The sequence below is a fragment of the Pristiophorus japonicus genome, chromosome 10, assembly GCF_044704955.1.
Source record: "Pristiophorus japonicus isolate sPriJap1 chromosome 10, sPriJap1.hap1, whole genome shotgun sequence".
NCBI lineage: Eukaryota > Metazoa > Chordata > Chondrichthyes > Pristiophoridae > Pristiophorus > Pristiophorus japonicus.
In genome coordinates, this window is record NC_091986.1 from 193,363,597 (window position 1) to 193,377,424 (window position 13,828).

A 13,828-nucleotide genomic window follows, 5' to 3' on the forward strand; every position below is an offset into this window, starting at 1 on the left:
CCCTCCCTTCTCTTCTCTTCTCCCCCTCCCCCCTCTCCTCCCTCCCTTCTCTTCTCTTCTCCCCCTCCCCCCTCTCCTCCCTCCCTTCTCTTCTCTTCTCCCCCCCCCCCTCTCCTCCCTCCCTTCTCTTCCCCCCCCCCCTCTCCCTCCCTCCCTTCTCTTCCCCCCCCTCTCCTCCCTCCCTTCTCTTCTCTTCTCCCCCTCCCCCCCTCTCCTCCCTCCCTTCTCTTCTCTTCTCCCCCCCCCCTCTCCTCCCTCCCCCCCCGCCACTCCCTTCTCAACCCCCTCCCCCCCACTCCACTACCCCTTCACCCCCACCTCCACCCCTCGCTGTCAGAAACACACTGACAAACAGAGTGAGAGACACACACAGACAGAGAGAGAGATAGAGACACTGACAGAGACACACTGGGCGGGGGCATCCCAGCATGCTGTTGGAGGGCTCCCGGTGCTGCAGTCGGTAAGTAGAAAATGTTTTATTTATTAATTTTTTTTGATTGATTTATTGGTTGATTTATTGATGTTTTTATCATTTATTATTGATGATGGCTCTTTATTTGTAAAACTGAAGTGTTTAATGTTTGTAAACTTCCCTTTAAACCCCCCTCCCCCCATTCCCTACGCCTGATTTGTAACCTACGCGTGATTTTCTAAAGTGTAGACAAGGTTTTTTTAAGCGTACAAAAATCTTCACTTACTCCATTCTAAGTTAGTTTGGAGTAAGTTTTCACTGCCGAAACTTTGAAAACAGGCGTAAGTGGCCGGACACGCCCCCTTTTGAAAAAAAAATTCTGTTCCAAAGTGAAACTGTTCTAACTGACTAGAACTGGAGCAAGCTAAATGCCGAGAATTTGAATTTCTAAGATACTCCGTTCTACACCAGTTGCTCCAAAAAATCAGGAGCAACTGAGGCCGAAACTTGGGCCCAATATTCCAGGTGAGACCTCACCAAGGCCCTGTACAACTGCAGTAAGACCTCCCTGCTCCTATACTCTCATCCTCTAGCTATGAAGGCCAACATACCATTTGCCTTCTTCACCGCCTGCTGTACCTGCATGCCAACTTTCAATGACTGATGTACCATGACACCCAGGTCTCGTTGCACCTCCCCTTTTCCTAATCTGCCACCATTCAGATAATATTCTGCCTTTGTGTTCTTGCCATCAAAGTGGCCATCTTCACATTTATCCACATTATATTGCATCTGCCAAGCATTTGCCCAACCTGTCCAAGTCACCCTGCAGCCTCTTAGCATCCTCCATGTGAAATGTTACATTCTTATTCGACCAATAATATTTTATCTGCATCTAATCCAACATTTACTTTTCCCTCTAATTAAAAGCTGAAGTAGTATTTGGCCTACAAACATAAAAGCTGATTCTTCCACTGATGCAAATATCTACACGTCGCTTTCCTCTCAATCTGTTGGTTCAGTAGCTCTGTACTAACACTTCAAGTTAATAGCACATTAATTAAAAATCACTAAATTGAGTAATTCAATTTATCTGAAATTCCTATATAACTGTGCTATTATGTTGCTTAATTCAGATTACTGGATAATATGAATTTTCTTGAGAGTTTAAGTGACTGAATTATCGGGAGTACACTGTACACAAAAAGGCAACAACTTGTCGAGCGCCTTTAATGTAGTAAAATGTCCTAAGATATTTCACAGGAGTATTACAAGGCAAAAAAAATTGACACTGAGCCACACAAGGAGAAATTAGAGCAGATGACCAAAAGCTTGGTCAAAGAGGTAGGCTTTAAGGAGCGTCTTAAAGGAAAAGAGGAAGAAAGACAGAGGCTTAGGGAGAGAATTCCAGTGCTTCGGGCCGAGGCAGCTGAAGACACAGCCACCAATGGTTGAGCGATTATAATCAGGGATACTCAAGATGGCAGAATTCGAGGAGCAGAGATATCACAGACATATGTAGATGAGAAATAGCAGGGTGCCAAGCATAGATCCTTGGGGGACACCAGAGGTAATGATGTGGGAGCTTGAAAAGCCGTTGCAGACAATTCTCTGGTTTACGATTAGATAGACAAGAGTGGAAAGAGGCGACTGCAGTTCCACCGAGCTGGACAACGGTGGAGAAGGATAGTGTGATCAACCGTGTCAAAGGCTGCAGACAAGTCAAGAAGGACGAGGAGGGATAGTTTGCCTTTGTCACAGTCACAAAGGATGTTATTTGTGAAATTGGTGAGAACCGTTTTGGTACTGTGGCAGGCGTGGAAACCGGATTGGAGGGATTCAAACATGGAATTGTGGGATAGATGGGCACAGATTTGGGAGGCGACAACACATTCAAGGACTTGAGGGGAAAGGGAAGTTGGAGATGCGGTGGTAGCTTGCAAGGACGTAGGGGGTCGAGGTTTTTTTTTGAGGGGTGATGACAGATTTGAGGGAGAGGGGGGACAGTACCCGAGGAGAGAGAACCTTTAACAATGTCAGCTAACATGGGAGCCAGAAAAGGAAGTTGGGTGAGCAGCAATTTGGTGGGAATAGGATCAAGGGAGCAGGAAGTGGGTCTCATGGACAGGGTGAGCTGAGCTAGGAAAGGTCATATGGGGAGATCGGAGAGAAACTGGAGAAAGAGAGGTCAGGGCTAGGGCAGGGGGAATCCTTGGAGTAAGTTTGGCCTGATCGGCTAGGGGAAGGAAGGGAAGATTCCAAGGTGGCCAAACGGATGGTCTCAATCTTAGAGACAAAGTCGTCCATGATCTCAATTTATTGTCGGAGGTGAGGGAGGAGACTGGGGAGAGGGGTTTAAAAAGACCGTTAGCAATGGAGAATAGAAGCTGGGGTTTATCTTTATTCCAGAATGATTCTGGAATAGTGAGCAATTTTGGCAGAGAGCAGGACACGATAATGCTTTGTCGTCCAGCCAGATCCGGCAGTGAATGCTTAAACCAGTTGTCTGCCATATCTGTTCCAAGTCTGTGCCCCTTGAACTTTAGGGAGCGAAGATTAGGGCTGTATCAGGGGGAACGGCCAGTGAGAGAATAATTGTTTTAACAGGAACTAGGACATCAAAGGTGGTGGTGGTGAAGGTGTGATTGAGCAGATCAGTAAGCTGCAAAAATGTCAGTGTGAATGGAGAGCCAAAGGCTGGACAGTTGGGAGTTCATAAGTACAGTTGTCAGAATTACTACAAAAATGTCACAGAAATGCTATTTTCACATGTGCAATAATAAAACAGGACGGACCACTTGACTTCGACCCAGACATCAGATTCAGACACAGCAAAAGCACACCCAGCCCAGTCGACACGAACATCTCGCGACTTATGCCATAATTGGGAGAGCTGTCCTACAAACTATTCAAGCAACAGATTGAGAGTCATACTTATTTATACCCATAGGCCAACATCAGACTCCTCCATCACCATTCCTGGGTATGTCCTGTCCCACCAGCATGACAGACCCACCAGAGGTGGCTATACAATGGTCTACATTCTGGGGGGGGGGGGGGGGGGGGGGGGGGGGGAAGGGGGAAAGAGAGGGGAGGAGGGGCACTGGACCACATGAAGTCTCATGGCTTCAGGTCAAGGAAACCCCCTGCTGATTATCACCTACTGCCCTCCCTCAGCTGATGAATCAGTACTCCATGTTGAACACCACTTAGAAGCAGCACTAAAGGTAGCAAGGGCACAGAATGAACTCTGGGTGGGGGATTTCAATGTCCATCTCCAAGAGTGGCTGGGTAGCACCACCACTAGCGGAGTTGTGAATGACATAGCTGCCAGATTGGGCATGCGGCAGGTAGTGAAAGAATCAACACAAGGGAAAAACACACTTGAACTCTTCCTCATCCATCTACCGGTCACAGATGTATCTGTCCATGACAGTACTGGTAGGAGTGACCACTGCACAGTCCTTGTGGAGACAAAGTCTCGTCTTCACACGGAAGACACCCTCCACAGTATTAAATGGGATAGATTTAGAACAGATCACGCAGCTCAAAACTGGGCATCAGCAGCATTGTATTCCACCACAATCTGTAATCTCAAGGCCCGGCATATCCCTCAATCTACCATCATCATAAAGCCAGGTGACTAACCCTGGTTCAACAAGTAGTGTAGAAGAGCATGCCAGGAGCAGCACCAGGCATACCTGAAGCTACAACACAGGAGTACATGCATGTTTAACAGCAGAAGCAGCATACTATAGACAGAGCGATACCACAACCAACAGATCAGATCAAAGCTCTTCAGTCCTGCCACATCCAGTCATGAATGGTGGTGGACAATTAAACTACTAACGGGAAGAGGTGGTTCCATGATCATCCCCATTCTCAATGATGACTGCCCAGCACGTGAGTGGAAAAGACAAAGCTGAAGCGTTCGCAACCATCTTCAGCCAGAAGTGCCGAGCGGATGATCCAACCCTGCCTCCTCCCGAGGTTCCCACCATCAGTCTTCAGCCTATTCAATTCACTCCACGTGAATTCAAGAAACACCTGAGCGCACTGGATTATAGCAGAGGCTATGGACCCAACAACATCCCGGCTATAGTGTTGAAGACTTGGGCTCCAGAACTAGGTGTGCCTCGAGCCAAGCTGTTCCAACAGCTACAAAACTGGCATCTATCGGACAATGTGAAAGATTGCCCACAATGTCCTGTCCACAAAAAGGACAAATCCATTCCAGCCAATTACTGCCCATCAGCCTACGCTCAATCAGCAAAGTGATGGAAGGGGTCGTTGACAGTGCTGTCAAGCCGTACTTGCTAGTCAATAACCTGTTCACCAATGCTCAGTTTGGGCTCCGCCGGGACCACTTGGCTCCAGATGTTATTACAGCCATGGTCCAAATTTGGACAGAAGTGCTGAATTCCAGAAGTGAGTTGAGAGACTGCCCTTAACATCAAGGCAGCATTTGACAGAGTGTGGCACTAATGAGCCCTAGTAAAACTGAAGTCAATGGGAATCAGGGGGAGTCATACCTAGCACAGATAAAGATCATTATGATTGTTTGAGGCCAATGATCTCTGCCCCAGAACATCGCTGCAGACATTCTTCAGGGCAGTGTCCTAGTCCCAACCATCTTCATCAATGCCCTTTCCTCCATCATGTCAGATGTGGGGATGTCAGTTGATGATCAGACAGTGTTCAGTTCCATTCGCAACTCCTCAGATAATGAAGCAGTTCGTGCCCGCATGCAGCAAGACCTGGACAGCATCCAGGCTTGGGCTAGTAAGTCGCAAGTAACACTTGCGCCATACAATGACCATCTCCTACAAGAGAGTCTAACCGTCTGACATTCAATGGCATTGCCATCATTGAATCTCCCAACATCCTGGGGACTCACCATTGATTAGAAATTTAACTGGACCAGCAACATAAATACTTGGCTACAAGAGCAGGTCAGAGGCTGGGTATTCTGTAGCGAGACTCACCTCCTGACACCCCAAAGCCTTTCCACCAACTATAAAGGCACAAGTCAGGAGTGTGATGGACTACTCTCCACTTGCCTGCATGAGTGCAGCTCCAACACTTAAAAAGCTGGGCACTATTCAGGACAAAGCAGTTCGCTTGAGCAGCACCTCATCCACCACCTTAAACATTCACTCCCTCCACCACTGGTGCAACATGGCTGCTGTGTGTACCATCTACAAGATGTACTGCAGCAACTCGACAAGGATTCAGCAGGACCTCCCAAACCTGTGACCTCTACCACCAAGAAAGACAAGGGCAGCAGGCGCATGGGACACTACCACCTCCAAGTCACACACCATCATGACTTGGAAATATATCGCCGCTCCCGGGTTAAAATCCTGGAACCTCCTCCCTAACAGCACTGTGGCAGTATACACACAGATTACAGCGGTTCACGGCAGCAGCACACCACCAACTTCTCAAGGGCAATAAATGCTGGCCTTGCCAGCAATGCCCACATCCCATGAATGAATAAAAACAAAAAATAGCTAAATAAAATTAACCTGGGAACACTCCTTTTTAGAAAATGTACTGAAATGGCAAAGCACAGTAATACAATCAATAGATTAACATTATCCTCAAAGATTAGTTAGGAATATACATTTCCCATGTTGCCTGGCATTCTATTACTTTAACCCCTTCAGCTCAAATTCTTTGTACTTAAATTCAGCCAACACATCATAACAAAATGTAACTATCAAATTATGATTGGTCAGTGATTGTTGCAAGTCAATAATATAAATTAAAACCAAACTCGTAAGAAATCCAGCACTTAGGCGTTGATCTCTGCTCGCCTTTGAGAGGAATTTTTTTTAAATCAAACACCAACTGACATCAGGTGAGGCTGCAGAGCAGGTGCTGGGAAGATGCAACACAACCTCTGCCCTGGTTGTTAGGACAAAGAGAGAGATTAATTTGTGTTAATATTCCCTGAAGTGGGCTAGAGGAACACATTTCTGTAACAGAAGGCAAACAGAAATTGTACCGATTAGAATTTAATTATACTGTGTTCTGTACATTTGGTCTCCAATGGGGCAAAGCAGCTAAGAGCCGAACCAAACAGCACCTCGACTAGTGTTGACTCTTTTGGAAATATGTGCTTAAGACAACAATCCGGTTCAGATCACAAGAGAATTTCATTGTTACATACTGTGTCCTGCTACCACACCAGCAGATACAAGGCAGCACAAATCTACTGCTGTAAAACTAAATCTGGCAGCATGACTGCTAAGGGAGGAACTGACATCACTGGACCCCAAGTAAATACCTGCAGCAGACCCGAATTTGAAACAGCCTAGAACTGGCAAAACGCACTTTCATTAGGCACACAAAGGAGCAGCCATGGCAATATTGGGTGATTAACATATTTATGATGCTCAAGAGTTCTGAAGAGAAATAATGAAATTATTATGTCTTTCATAGGATAGTGCACTTCTAAAAGCCATGCTGAGATAGTTTCAGTGTTGGCATCTCCTCTAATTAGCCACATGAGCTTAGACAGTAAGTGTCAGGAGATCGTTAACCTATGGGGTCATTGGACATCTCCGCAAAAGATAAAAATCAGGAAAGGGAAGGTGCAAACCTAAACAATTCCCATGTAAAGTGCTCATAGTAGATTTTGACCATCATACATCATGAGCTTGATGTGCCAAATTTCAAAACATCTACACTACTGCTAACATATATTTTGCTGTAAGCCAATGATAAATACATCTTTGCACTAGCATGCATGGGTATTCATGTCAGGCTATACATTTACCAATGTTTCAGTGGGGAAGGGATTATATTTTGTATTTTTATTAATATAAAGTTGAAGTCCAGCATCCTATCCGCCATCAATTTATATGCGCTTACACATGCTCCCCTGAATCTGCCTTATGCTGAGTTATTGTTTCGTGGATCGCATCCCTCTGGCAGCTTGCGCTATTCAACAATCTTTATGCCTGAAACTAGGTCGTGAGCATCAGCAGGCAATTCGACTGTATGGGACATCATTGCCAAGCTAGATCTCGCCTGTATGTGGGCTTTCCAGAAAATGAGGGGTGGGTACCCTAGGAGATTCATACCATGTCTAGGCGAAGAACAGAGAGGCCTGTGTGTCAGTGTGAAACTGAAACAGACATGTTAAACCACTACACAAAACTGAAACCTTCCTGGTTTTTATGCTAAGGTGACCAGCATTTGAGTACTGTATCAAATGATTAGACACGTGGTTCCTTGCACATCTCGATAAAGAAATTATTGACCATCTTGGAAAAAGTAAAAACAAAAACTGCATTTCTTCTTCCAGACACAAACCCAATATTAGTTTAAGGAATGCACCTCAGTGAAAGGAATTCAGCATTTCACAGTAAAAACACATGAAATTTGGCTAGTATCTAGTCAAATTAACTTGGTCACAAATTACTATTTGCATACATATGGGCAAAGCAGAACCATGGTAAACCTTTCACTACTTCTCTACTGGATCATTGGGGTTAGACATGAAGCAGCTCACAAAACACGAATAAAAATTCTCTTTCCAAATGGGAAAATAACATTATTTTTGTCCCCATATTATTAAAAATGTTTTGCAATAAATTTGTATTACTTTGTAGAGTTCAAAAAAATTCCACCACTCATTCCAGCATGATTAGCTTCCATAGCACATCAAAAATAAACTTACCCGGACAAGTGCATCATCAATGATGTGGTCACGTCTGACTTTAAGTCTAAGATAAGGGTTCAGTTGTTGCCCCTGTACTAGGCTGTAGAGGACAGTGATTCGCCGCTCACTGTACATGCGTATCCTGTTGTCATAGTAAAGTCCCAAGTTCTTGGTTACAGCATTCAGAATGAAGGGGCAGGTCATAAAGGAGAATTTGTTTTCTGTCTCTACTTTGAAGAAAGTGTAGTCTTTATCCATTTCTAGTACATCATTTAGTGGTTCATTAATAAAGTCTTCAAAAGAGACAAGTGGCTTCCGGCAATCAATTGTTTTCACACCCAACTCTGTTTCAAGGGGGTCCACCCGGGGTCTTTTTTTATTTCTACGCTCTTCACCCAGTAGTTCCTGCAGAGTAATCTCACTGGATTCTGCAACTGGCTCATCGTCCTCCTCCTCATTGTGCCCCGTGTCCACATCTCCTGCAATAATGTTTGCATAGTGCACTATTTTTAAGCATTTTGTAGCAGCAACAACAGCATCATCATCATTCACCAGATTTCGACTACTGAATTCATTACTTATAACCCTGTATGTAATGAGCTGCTGAAAGGTTTCCACCATACGGCGGATCTGGTCTGCAGTGTATTTTGACCATAGTCGAATCAATTTGGCTTGAGCTGGGAGGGGTAGCTTGCTCATTGCTTTGCAAAATAGTGGAAGGGCCATTTCCAGATATTCAGGACTATGAAGGTTGCTGTTCTCCATGACTATAACGAATAAGTTCAGATAGTTAGGATCCCTTGAATACACATTATGATAAGTCAAATCACATTCCACGTTTGGTGACAAGTACACCAATGCATTAAGAAAAGCGGTTTCTATCTTCTCATTGGAAAGCAATTTATTATAGACCCGTCTGACTGCATCAACATCAATAGACACTTCATCAGATCCTAATTTATGAACATTGTTGTCTCTTGGCTGTGAGCCCCCAATGGAGCTTCTTGATGAAGAGGCCTCTGCATCATCCATGGATCCTGCAGAAGCAGCTTTTTCTTCCTCATCTTCATCTTTATCCTCATCCTTTCCCTGAAGGGATTTCAGCTCTTCCTTCGTATGGTGTTTGGCCTTTCGGAAGCTCTGCACCAAGGCATCTGCACTAGAGAAAACTCTACCGATAACACGTATCAATGGTGAATAGTCTTCTCGTTCTCCACACAAATCCAAGATTTCATATACCTTTTCCTCAGTCAGGTAACTCACATCTACATTAGAAACAAAATGGGAAGATGGTTAGAATTTTTATGACAGTACTTAGTACAGGGTAACCTGAAACAATTTAATTCCTTCATTTGTTTAGAACTTTATTCTAGAATATTTCATAAAGCTGCCCCTTAATGGGAATATCACTGCAGTAAGCAACATGCTTCACAAATAGTTGGATAAAAGTAACCAATACTGTTGGTATAATTATATAAAATATTTCTCACTGTTGGTATAAATACATGAAATATATTTCACACATGGTAAATTCCTGATCTTGGCCAATTATCAGCCGAATCCTCAAAGGAGAAATAAATAATAAAAACAAAATGAAGGGAAGATCATCTCATGCATCTTCCAACAGGCCAATTATAAGCAGCATTTACAATGACCTAGAAGCAGTTTACTTGCAAATGTTGGAAATTATGTATGATGCCAGAGACAAAGATGGAAGAAAAACAAAGTTCTCTCTCACCAACCGAATCAAAGAAAATTATTTCATTAAAATAAAGATGTATCTTTTAAAAAAAATTAATTATAGCAAATGCATGTTACAAAATATTCCTACACTGGAAAGCTGAAACAGAAAATGCTGGAAGAACATGGTAGGTCCATCTGCATCTGAAGAAACAACCTTCTGGTCTCAACACTGAGTTCAACAATTTCAGATCATAATCTCTGGCCCCATTTTTTTCTTCCTGCAAACAGCAACTGATGATTCTGCTATTCTCATTTATACCTCTTCTAGACCCATCTTTTGTTTCTTTACTTACCCAATTACCATCTACTTTTGCTTTGCACCATCATCCCTTTGTTTGATAATCTCTCCTGCCTTCCCTTTTGTCCCCCCCCACCTCCTTTACACTTGCTTAAAACCAGTTATATCTCTAATTTATTCCAGTTCTGAAGAAAAGTCATCAACCTGAAACCTGAACCGTTTCTCTCACCACAGATGATGCCTGACCTGAATTTCCAGCATTTTCTGTTTTTATATCTGAAGAAACAAGATAGGTTAACATTTCAAATTGAGAAACACGTCAGCATTTAGACAAAGGGGCTACACCCAAAATGTGAACCTTCTTTTTCAGATGCTGCTGGAGTAGCTACACATTGCCAGCATTTTAAGCTCTCAATCCTGTGAAAAGTTCAATCAGAAAGTGTATCTCCAGGACTGAAGGGTAGCAATTCACTTTACCCTGAAAGCAGTGAATGGAATCCAAGTATTTAATGGGAGAAGAAAATGGAATATATACAGCAAGGTTCAACAAAGTCTCTTGATGCCTTATATTTGGTTCTTCATTCTAGTCCTTCCCACCCTGTTTGTCTCCATTATTCTACATGGTTATTTGGCGGGGGGGTTGCAAATTTGCCATTTTTATACCTCTTCATTTTATGACAGGCAATCTTTTCCATAACAGTAGTTTCTCTCACTGCTTTATTGGACGAGAAAAGTTCAACATTGCTACAGTTAAGAAAAACTTTGTGGATTAAAATTAAGCCAATTGATGGGTGTAAGCAATCTGCAGGAACTAGTTTAGCCAATGTCAACCAAGGTTCTTGTAAATAAAGGCACAAACTGGAATCTTTTATGATCTACCGGTGGAGGCAGAAAGGGCCCCATTTTAATCTCATCCAAAAGACAGCACCTCCAATAATGCAGCACTCCCTCAGTACTGCAATGAAGTGTCAGATAAGATTATGTGCTCAAGTCCTGGGATGGGGGACCCACATCCTTCTAAGTCACAGGCAATACTGCTACCACTGAACCAAGGCTGGTTGTGGCCAAAATGGAGAATAGAAATATTACACTGGTGCAAATTACCGATATTCCCGAGGATGCATCCAAGTCGCACTTATGGATAGACTAGAGACCTTTACTCTGACCTGTAAGTGCATGATGCTGACACCAACCTACAATCACCAATATGAACATCCTTTTTTGATCTGCAAAAAGATTTACCAAAAAGTGCAAGAGACCGTCTTACATTCACTTTTATCAGGTGGGAAAATATGTTGAAGGTCTACTAGTTGTATCTTTGGCACATTTTTAAGTGCAGGCCAAGAAATTAAAAAAATTTAAAAAACTGCTGCAGATGGCAATTTTCAACTGTCCTGTGAAGACTTTCACAACTAACATTTTCAAGTCAACACGCCAAATGCAATGCAGAATAACGTTAGAGAAACCATTCTATGAAGGAGAACCAGCAGCATGGTAACAAGTTTTGACATGGCAAGCTGCTAATGCATGTGAGAGAAAATGCATCAGAAAATGATATTAAAAAAGGCAATGAATAGGGGCCAGATTTTTATAAAGTATCTTTTATTCAAAGAATTAGCTTTATGAGAATAGGCACAACTAAATTAGAAAAATAATTTCATATGGAAATATACACATTTGCAAAGGGTTTGAAGGACACTAAAGCATTGTCAACAGGGGTGGACTGGCTCCCCCAAAAGGATGCGTGACTCTTATGAGAAAGGGGGGCTAATAATACAGCTATGGAACCATTCACAAAAATACTTGGAAAATCTCCTGTTTCTCATATGTCCAATCTGCCCCTGAATGTCAATGAAGAGAGACATAACAATAGATAGAGATAGGTAATTTTTATACTACCCTAAAGGGTACTTTGTAGCGTAGAGCAAAATTTATAACCTTGTATCTGTGGGACCTAACATCCTGGCTGCTAATTTCATATTTATCTTGTTACTTAGTCCACTTGAAATTAAAAAAACAGGTAGTTGGTCATGCCATGAGGCTAGCTGCAGAAACAGCTATCTATTCTGCCTTCTGCAACAGTGAAGAAATGTGGCAAAGCAGCCCGATCTTTACAAGATATGAGCAGAGCAGCAGAATTGCCAGCACATAAGCCAGAGTTCAAAGGTTACATTAGAACAGCATTTCAACATTCTGCAGTTGAGGACCTCCATTCACACCCCTCTACTGGTGACTGTGAAGCTTCGACCCACATCAGATCACAGCAGGTTTAAATTCAGAGTTAATCAACAGCTGAATCACATTAATAAAAATCTGACTTGCTCATTGGCACTTCAACATAACATCAAAGTCCTTCCGTGCTCTCAACAGCCATAATTGTATGTGACATCCCTCCATTTTGATGTTGGGTCTAGTTGCATTCAGTTGTTTTGCTGCCTAAGTGCTACACCAAAAGAAGTAGTGAGCACAAACATGGTCAAGCTGCGGTCAATTTGATAACTACAAATTAACACACGAATTGAAGACTTATGAGAAACTAATCATGTTGGATGAAGGCTGCATCTTAATCGGAAACATCCCCCATGTGCAACGAGAAAAGTACTTTTATCAGAAAAAGATGTAAACTGTGATTTAAATGAAAGAACCCAGATTGTAAACATTTTTAGTAATAACTTTTTAGCACATTAGATATACTTGCAGGTCTGAGAATTTGAAGCAAATTTAGCACATTATTTGGCTGGGTTAATCAGCGAAAGCATACTTTTTTCCCCAAAATTTCACCATAAGTTATTGAGGTCGCTAGTCAGTGTTTAAAGGTACATGAACATTAGGCAATTCGAAAACTACCTTGATAACATCTAAAGGAATGGTGAAAATCTTGCTGACAAAATCCAACATCAAACCTGCTGAGCTGAGAAATTAGTTTACAAATACAAGGTTCACCATTCTTGTGATTTTTAGTATTCTTGTTTACAATAGCAGTCCAGAAGATAAAAGGAAGTGATGCCATGTCTCATGTGAATGCTGACATCTTGGTGCGTTTTTAAAAAAAACAATCCTGTATTAGATGGAGGAATAATAAAGCACCATTTTTAAGCACAGCTCACATTAGCATTCAACAACTTATATTTATATAGCACCTGTAACCTACTAAAATGTCCCATTCATAATTGAATAAAACATTCAGCCACGCCACAAATCTTTTTTGCCTTCCCTCTACACCCCGACAGCAGATTATTTTAATGGAACTTCAAAACAGGGAGGAAAACAGATTAAGAGTGATCTATCAATAGTTTGCATGCAACTTTGAACTGTTAAGTGATTTGCGAGGTTAAAAACTGTTATGTTCTGAATTCCAAGGCTACCAGTTAAGATTGAAGAACCTTGCTAGAACTCAGTAGGTCACTACACGGAACAGCCAAATACCGAGATGCATTTTACATTGCGAAAAAATAAATGGACACAATGTCTCTCATCACCTCAGTGCGGAGCAGTGTTGATACTGAAAACGGGAGGCCAGTTGAATTTGCCTCATTTATTACATAAAATATACGGCACAGAATCAGGCCATCCAGCCTAACCAGTGTTTATGCTCCACTCGAGCCTCCTCCCATCCTTCCTCATCTAACTATCAGCATAACCCTCCATTTCCTTCTCCCTCATATGTTTATCTAACTTCCCCTGAATGCATCTATACTATTTGTCTCAACTACTCCTTTGGTAGTGAGTTCCACATGCTCGCTACTCTCTGGGATTATGTTTC

General features: G+C 42.5%; 1 protein-coding gene across 3 annotated transcripts in view; it reads right to left on the bottom strand.

Moving 5' to 3' along the window:
• Positions 1-13,828, bottom strand: part of ube3a (ubiquitin protein ligase E3A) — a 71,952-nt gene that overhangs the window by 35,509 nt on the left and 22,615 nt on the right. For all 3 annotated transcript variants that reach the window (XM_070892450.1, XM_070892451.1, XM_070892452.1), the window contains one exon: positions 8,103-9,349. In XM_070892450.1, the coding sequence (XP_070748551.1) occupies positions 8,103-9,349 (1,247 nt within the window). The remainder of the gene's footprint in view (positions 1-8,102; positions 9,350-13,828) is intronic.